The sequence below is a fragment of the Daktulosphaira vitifoliae genome, unplaced genomic scaffold (genome assembly GCF_025091365.1).
Source record: "Daktulosphaira vitifoliae isolate Bord-2020 unplaced genomic scaffold, ASM2509136v1 Scaffold_150, whole genome shotgun sequence".
Lineage (NCBI taxonomy): Eukaryota > Metazoa > Arthropoda > Insecta > Hemiptera > Phylloxeridae > Daktulosphaira > Daktulosphaira vitifoliae.
This window is the reverse complement of record NW_026099718.1, coordinates 19,469-28,457: the sequence shown is the minus strand read 5'-3', so window position 1 is coordinate 28,457 and position 8,989 is coordinate 19,469. Positions and strand designations below refer to the sequence as shown.

The following is an 8,989-nucleotide window of genomic DNA, read 5'->3' as shown; positions in this document are numbered from 1 at the left end:
AGGAAAAATAGCGAACAAATCGAACAAGTATTCTGCTCATAGTCAAGTTTTATGTTACCTACTAAAAGTTTACTACTAAAATTGAGCAATTTTGATAATTGTTCCCAGTTTACCCAAACAACTTGTTTTATAATTAATTACTCATAAGAGTGTCGGTTGAGGAAAATCGTTGACGTGTGACCGATTATTACAATTTGGTTTTCACCAATAAAAAAAAAAATGCGCCGTCTGACTGTTGTTACATAAAAACGAACAACTATTAGCTCTCCGATAATTACCTTCAGAAATGTAACGCGCTCGTCGCAAGTGTCGGGGACACGTGCAACGCGGTAAAAAACAGGTAAAACTGAACGCGTGAAGTTCATTAATTTCAAATGAACACATTTTCGATTTTGATTTACGGTGCCGTTAACACGTTACAGGAATGAAACGATATACGCGTTGTAATAGATAAAAACCGCGATAAAAATATTGATCGACGATAATCGTTGGGGGGACACTTGCGAAAAATCACCGCTGTGACAACCGAGCAGTCGAAATGGCGTTGGCGAACGATTCCAGTTGATAGCGCTGGGCAGGTGCCGTCCGTTTTTGGACATTTCACCGAATTCGGGTCTATTTATTTTGGTTATCTTTTAACTCGGTCTGGTCCCAGTCACTAATCATTAATTGTGTTTTATTGTCATCGCCTGTGCGGCGCCTTCCGCTTACGGGTTCGCGCGACACCGCAGAGTTGGTGTGTGCTCGAGATTCTAGTTGTCTTATGCGCGGTTCTCGTGACCGCCAAACCGCCGGGACGCCCGGAGCTGCACGACATATTTTATACCGTCCGCCGCTCGTGTAGTCGCCTCCATTCGTATTCAAATGGCCGTTTTTCAACCCGTAGGAAAGTGTACGATAACAACAACAAGAACGGCCGCGTTACAGTCGGGGGACCGACGAAAATATTTGTCAACGCCACCGGTTCACACAACACGGTCGACCACAAATTTTTCACGTTGCCGCAACAAAACCGGGCTCGCGGCAGCTCATCGATCATCCTCCGCCACCACCTCCACGGCCGCCTATTACCTACGCCGCCGTCATCACCGCCGGTTCGGTGTGAATGAACGTCGTCGTTTTATTATATAGAAGAACCGCGCGCGTGTGTATGTGATTTATACATATATCATTATCATTATTATTATTACTATAGTCGTGCCCGACTATTTCTTTTTGTCTTGTCTTCCTATTCACATTCCCATTATTATTATTATTATTATACATACGTGTAATGTGTGTGTGTGTGTGTGTACACATGACTTATGTATACAATATTTAAAAAACGATCGCACATACGAGCGAAACGATACGTCGCGGCCGTTTGATTTTCGCCCGTCCGTCGGATCCCGTAGCTTTGCGGAGAGGGCAGGGGGAGGGCTGGTCCATTGTCGAGTATGAAAAGTGTTACATTAATATTTGAGTCGTGATGAGACCCGAACATCATCATGCGTATGACACGACCGATGGCCGGTCAACTTGTCGGCGTGATCTTTCTGTTCTCCTTTTATTAATTATTTTTAATTAAACGTGTAATTCCTACTCGGACGGTCACGAGCAGCGGATACATCACGTGACAAGTGCAAGTCGACATCTATTTGTTTTATTTTTTTAACACATGCACGAGAGACCGCCGTCACATGACCTGTCGCCCGGCCATCACGCGCCCTGTTACGATTTTTGTTATTTTATTTTATTTTTTTAACTCCACTCCATACGGTATTGGTATATTGGCCAGTCGTTTTTCATTACCCCGTTGCGTGTACGGTGTCAACGCTTCGTTTATTATACAGTCGTATAATATTAGTCAGTAATAATATATTATACACACACCATAATATGTTATGCGACAATAAAAAAAAAAAAAGCGCCTCGTTAGAAGGTGTTGGATGTGTTTCACGAGCGATTGGCCCACTCGGCATTTGCATGGTAAAATAATGACTGGCGATTTTTTTTTGTCTACCGTATTGTAATTATATTATAAATATGCTTTTCAATCGTAATTTAAGACGTCGTGGTAAAAATAAAAACGGATTGGAAAATTATTATAACTATTATAGAATAAAAAACCGGTATCAATTCATTGCCGTTAACGATTTACATAACAACGTCCTGCACACATTATTATCGACCAACTCGGTTAAAACGCTCATAATTGTCGGTCGTTCTGTGAAACGTTAAATATTGTTACAGAAATAATATTATTTGTAAAAAAAAGGAATCGGAAATTACATGTCATAAAAAGAATCGTTTTACGGATTCGACCGACAGAACGTTTGGGTTGATAACAACAGACATATATAAAAACTAGTGGTTCACCAATAAGTTTATTATCTAATTAACTGGATAACATAAAAACGAATTTAATTGATACTTAAATTGGTTGTAATTTACGATTATTTTTTTCTATCGAGTTGATATTGGACTACATAGTAATTTTCTTCTTAAGGTCTTTTGTGTGTTATCTTAGATGAAGATATTAATACATTCAAAGAAACTGTGTTGTTAACGATTTGTTATCTTCCCACGTATCTACATAATATTGTGAATAAATAGGAATCATTTTTAACAGTCTGTTTATCTTATGTCGTTGTTATGTTTTCCAGAACTTGTACGAGTTTGTCGATGAAACCATTTATACTAAAAAAATATACCGTACGGCATACAGCTATGGGTTTATCACTTGTGTTTTTGTTTTTCCTTAAGCCTAGTGCTTCTAAAAATTTATCGGAAACAAAAGCCATTCGCGAAGACGCACTACGTTGGTGGCAAAACCTCCTTTTTTTCGTACGCTCAATGTATTTTTCAGAATCATCACACGCTAATTTAAACATCGTGGTGTCTGCTCGTGACACGTTTCATTGTATTTGTCTACAAATAGCAAATTCGTTTTAAATGACATTGCAAAATTGTCCATATAATAATAAATTCGCAATTCGATTCGTCTAATAATTTGTACAAAGTAATAATTTTTTTACTCAAAATCTATGAATAATTCATTTTTGTGTAAAACTTTATATTTTATTGATACGATGAGTTTTTTATTGTGCCAACTCGCCATGAATTATAAAAACTGTCGTCCATGACTCGCCGTTCAAATTATACTTCATTTATTAGAATATTATTAAAAACTTGTTATGATGAGTCTTAGACCAACGCAATGTATCTAGTCGTACAAGTAATTACTAGTATCGTAGAATTTAACTGCTGTTGGTTTTTTTATTTCACGTAATTTTTAATAAAACCGAACAAATCACTCGAAATAGATCTCGCGAACAATTTAATCCGTTTAAAAATTCAATAATGAGTTTCTTATATTTAAAAAAAACAGATTTTTGTAAAAAAAAATGCAAGACAATTTATAATTATTCGTTTTGTCAAATTGATGTTTTTATTAAAAATACTTCACAACGTTCTGTGGTTTTTTCGCACCGCGGCCTTGACGCAGACAATATTTAAACCCGTTTACACGTGAGCGTATCTTTTTTGAACAAAAAAAAAATATCACCATAAAAATAACGTTGGCCACCGCTGCGAAATGTCAATTGAACGAGTGTGGGTCGTTTGCACTCGGCGAAACGTTGACGAGCTTACCGATGACGTATAGTCAACACGTTTTTATTAAAACCTTTTTTATATATTTTTCAAATACTCGCCAGCCGCAGAAGAAGTAATCCGGAGTACCATCAACACTGATTATTACTGTTGTTATTATCATTATTGTTACTGAATTGCTGCTGTTGTCGAGCTGCGTCATGATGACCGAAAAACGGGTTTGCCTTTCGGAGGACAAGCGACGGCTTGTTCGCAAAGAGAAACTCTTTGGGATCACAAATTGTTGGCATCGTAAAAAATCGCCTCGAGCTTAGGTACCTTCTTCCTCCGGTGTCACTTTTGAGAAGTCTCTGACCAACAAAACGATGCTATTCTTCGATTACAATACTTTTAGCGTGTTTGAAATTTTTTTACTAAAAAAATTACCCGTATAATGTGGATTGTATCCGCAATGAATTGCTTATTAATTAATTCGTATGCAATTAATAAACGCACGCAGTGTATAATTGCATACAAATTAAATTTTTTTTTTTTTATGGGTCTTTCGAAAAATGTAAACGCAAAATTTTGCTGATAAATCACTTGACAAGTATTATGTCTGTTAAACGGTTTCGATAGAATGAGATATTAGGTTTCATTATTGAAAAAAACTAGTTAAATAATTATACTTCATTATTTTTACAGCCATCATTTCCATTCACGTTCTCTTTTAATTCATGCGACTAATAGTTTTTCCAAGTGTCGATTTAGATATCATATTACACCGGTCAAATGACTGAGGTGGTGGTACATTATGTCTTGTATTATTCGATTAAATCGATCCAAGGAGTCATAAACAAGTTGTGGACTAAAATAACACGGAACTATTGATTATTCACAACATTAAAACGGAGCAATAAAATGACCGGACTTGGTAAATTTGAGTAATTTTATGTTTTGTCACAACACACGTCGGTGTCGTTTAATTGTTTTATGATAAACATTCAAATCTGGTTTTTTTTTATTTAATAACATACCGCCAGATCGAAGTTAAGAAATTTATGTGATACGGCTAAGGATCAATAACGACTTTTGACGAAACTATTCCTACCGATTCTTTATCGATTGTCTCTCATCTCGCCGATCAGTCAGCAGGTTGCTTACCCTATTTTTCGGCCAAGACCTATTGGATGGCTGTCAGTTCGAAGGATTAAAACGTTCAATATGATGAGTAAAACAAACTCATGGTGGTGATAACAGTTCAATAATCACACAATAAACGATAACGTTAAACGCCTGAAACGGACGCCCAAACACATTTGCACTGTTACACAATTGATTATTTTCTCAATGGAAATTGAAAATTTTAATATAATACATTGCACTAATAAATACTAAGATGGATTTAATATAATAATACAAATAAAAAACAACTTTATTTATTAACTAAACGAGGTTTATTTTTTTATTATTATATTTGACGTAAATTAAAAATTATCATGAAAAAATTAAAATAATAAAACAAACTGTCTAATTAATATAAATATTTATGCGCTATCGTAATATGTTATTAGTGATTAAATATCGTTAATATTGACAATACTTTAGATTTGTTGAGACGAGATATTATACAATAGGTACATCATTTTAATTCGTTATTGTGTCAAATGGAATTAAATAACTACTAGTCCTCGTGATATTGTTTTAGTACAAAAAATCAGAAATCATGAAGTTCGGTTTGCACATGCATTACGATTTTTTCGAGGGTTCCTAATAGTTTATCTCGTGACTTGATTTCGGGTTGAAAAAGATCCAATATGAAATCATTATTTTCATTGCATAGGCTACTAAAAAATTCTAAATTCATAAGACGATCCACTGTATCAAAATTGGACCAGTTCGGTGGTTTGACAATATGATTGAAAAGAGTTACTACTATTGTTTGTAACCGTTTCAAAAATTTCTGTGGGTACTTGTAACTTAAATTATCCCTTAAAAATACTAATTGCTCTCTTTGTAGAAAACCTGTTATTCTCTCCAAGACGGCGTCGATAGTCGTTTTCATCAGACTGTAAATTGTGTCATTCATAGAACCATCTTCTGTCAAATACACTATGTGGACACTGTACATAGCTACGAGTAATATGTACTTGTTCGTACGACCTCTGCGAGCCATCGGGTAAGCAATGTTCCTTAAAAAGTTATATCTACGTTTGTGATCCAAAGCAATTGTTTCAATGAAAAATTCTCCAAATTTCATGACAATTCCATAATAAAAACGTATGTATTCATTTTTCACAATTTCATATTTTCTGAGCGTTTCATCGTCAAATTTCTTAGCGGCCGTTAACTTAACAAGTATGGTAATTGTTACTATTGTGAATAAAAACGCTGTTTGCTTATTCATTAAAAAGATTATTTTCTTTTATCGAATTTTAGAAAATTATAAGACACGTTGTGAACGCAAAATACTTTTCCGTAATGGTATTACACTTTTAACAGCCGTTTATTAACAAAATTATTTATCATTGCGTTGTTTAATTTAAGCAATTTTTGGACAAATGTTTCATTATTGTCAAATAAAACTATTTTTACAACAGTCAATTACGCAGTAAGATAAAATTAAAAAAATAAAATATGTAGAAATTGCTATTTTAAACGTTATTATTACTTATGCTATCAATCATATGTATTTTACATTATGTATTCAGGGTTTTTTTATAATTTAAAAAAAATAAAATCTATATGAATTAAATCATTATTTGAAAAGACTTAAAAATTATTTAATGTAGAATTTGCTTGTGGATTATATTAACTGATTTTTTAAACTTTGGTGCACAAGCGAGAAGGTACTAATTTTATGATTTCGTGTTTGGTTTATTTATATTATTTTTTTGTGTCTGTCATTATTTTTTCTTTGCTCTCACTGTACCGACTTTTTTCAACAAAGATTCCGAATACATTACCTTCAAAATGTGAAAAATTTTCCCTTGTTCGATTTGTAAAATCGTAATATTCCGAAATTTTAAATAAATTAAATTAAAGCTTATATAGTTAAAAATATATACATTTTTTCGGATTTTCTTCTATATGTAAACGGCCACCGAAGACAGTTGAAAAATATTATTTTAGTATAAAAAAACACAATGTTTGGTGTTTTTTCTATTCAATTTTTTTTCAAATATAACAGTAATCAAAAATATTTAATGGTTAATGTCTTTATAGATAATTTATGAAGCTTTAAATTGCAATCCAATACTATATTAAAAGGAAGGATCGGTACTTACCAAAAAAATATAAATGTTGTTCATTATATTTAACCAACAAATAATAATGTAATTTTGAAAATTAACCTTCAATTCTTTTTTTTCGATAAATCCGCGTCTACTTTTTTGCCGTATAAATAACGAAATATACAAAAAGTTTATAATTGCTATACAAATTAAATTACAATATAAAATATTGAACACAAATTTCATACTAAATTTAATTTCTATAATGTGTATTGTATTTATAAATCATAAAACTAGTAATCTGAATATAATTGAGGATATAGGAGTTGGTGTTTTTTTTAATTATCCAATAATTTCTTCAAAAGTTAAACACTACTTACAGATTTGTATGGAACCGTTTTTATTATACCGATATCAGCTATACTTGTCACAACTATGACACATCCCCACTGTGTTGGGCGGCTTTCTTTTCATTTCAGAACTTTCATAGAAAACATTTAAATTCCTAAACAATTAAAAAAAACCATTTTTTTTTTTGCATCAAAAAGCACAGAATTATCTTCAGACAAGCATAACGTTTGTAAAAATATAATAATACAAGTACAATTCGGTCTACCTTTACGAACCGTCAGAAATACATAAAATCTTAGAAATTAAACAAACATAATAGCGTCTTCTGGAACCGTAACATTTTCCATGTATTCTCTAAATTTTATTAAATCTATAGAGTAATATTTAATATATTATATTATAATATTTTTATTGAATAATTAAAATTTAATTGGTCATATTATAAATATTTTTCTTTCGCCAAATATCAGATGACCGAAAAGTGCTCGTAAAGCAATTGATTAATGCCTTACTATTATTAACTATTGCTTATAAAACTTCTGTTCACTAATTTATGTGTTATAGTAATTTATTTCCAAAACTATAATAAATAAGTACGTAAAAAATTTTTTTTTTTAATTTTACATTAGTTGAAAATTCAATAGTGCGTTACATAGAAAATAATTAATGTGTATAATTATGAATTGATTGTAACGTGCGTTATTAATTATTAGTAGTAGTATTGGCAAAAATGTAGATTTATAGACAATATATATAAATAAAGGTAATCGTTTTAATTCGTTAATTTATCAAATGGTATTAAAGAACTACCTAGGCCACGCGATAATGTTTCAGTATACATATTTTATATACACAAAAAATCGTTAAATATGATATAATAAATATTTATAAATAATTAGTAAACAAAAGTCGTACGATTTTTTCAAGGGTTTCTAATAGTTCATCTCGTGACTTGATATCTGATTTTAATATATCCACAACGAAATCGTTTTGTTTAACGCATAGGGTACCAAAAAATTCCAAAGTCATAAGACGATCTGTTGTATCGAATTTGGACCAGTTAGGCGGTTTATTCATATTATTCCAAAGAATGTCCGATATTGTGTTCAACCGTTTTATAAATTTCCGAGGATAATCTCTACTTAAATTGTCCCTGAAAAATTGTATCTGATGTATATATGCTCTGCCTTTTATTCTCTCCAAGATTGTGTCCAGAACCGTTACCATAAGATAGTAAATGTGATCATTCAACGAACCATCTCCCGTCAAATATATTATTTCGAGACTGTACATGGTTACGAGTAATATGTACTTTTGAGTTCGACCTCTGCGAGCCATCGGGTAAGCTTCACGTACTAAGAATGTAATTCTGTCTTTGTCGTTCAAAGCAATCGTTTCTTCCCGAAATTTTCCAAATTTACACACTTCGTCTTGGTAACGTATGTATTCATTCATTACCAAATTATATTTCATTCCAGGCGTTTCCTTGTCAAATGCATCTGTAGCTTTTGACTCACAAAACATTGTAATTGTTGTGATTGCAAATAAAAACCCTCGTTTCTTGTTCATTATAACAAAGTTATTTTATTAAATACAAATTTAGAAAATCATACGGTACGTTGTGAACTTATAAGATATATTTTGTAAAGGTTTTACTTTTTAACAGCTTTTTAATCCTATTGCTTTAATGACGAATGTTTTATTTAATAAATTTTAGGGCAAATTTTCATTTATCAGAAAAAATTAAAATATATTTGCGCTATATTTTTTTTAAAAATATATTTTTAAACACATTTATAAAACATGTTAAAATTAATTTTAACGTCATTATT

The 8,989-nt window shown here is 31.9% G+C and overlaps 1 protein-coding gene across 1 annotated transcript; it reads right to left on the bottom strand.

The window, feature by feature from the left end:
* Positions 1–7,171: 7,171 nt before the first annotated feature.
* On the bottom strand, positions 7,172–8,857 carry LOC126909154 (uncharacterized). The gene is made up of 2 exons (XM_050691577.1): positions 8,073–8,857; positions 7,172–7,311 (listed from the first exon to the last, which is right to left on the bottom strand). The coding sequence occupies exons 1-2, from the start codon at positions 8,724–8,726 to the stop codon at positions 7,291–7,293; spliced, it is 675 nt and encodes a 224-aa protein (XP_050547534.1). The 5' UTR covers positions 8,727–8,857; the 3' UTR covers positions 7,172–7,290.
* Positions 8,858–8,989: the final 132 nt, after the last annotated feature.

Coding starts and splice junctions, on each gene's coding strand:
- LOC126909154 (XM_050691577.1), bottom strand. CDS start 8,726: ATGAACAAGAAACGAGGGTTTTTATTTGCAATCACAACAATTACAATG. Junction 7,312..8,072: donor TAGAAACCCTTGAAAAAATC/GTACGACTTTTG, acceptor TTAATTGTTTAG/GAATTTAAATGTTTTCTATG.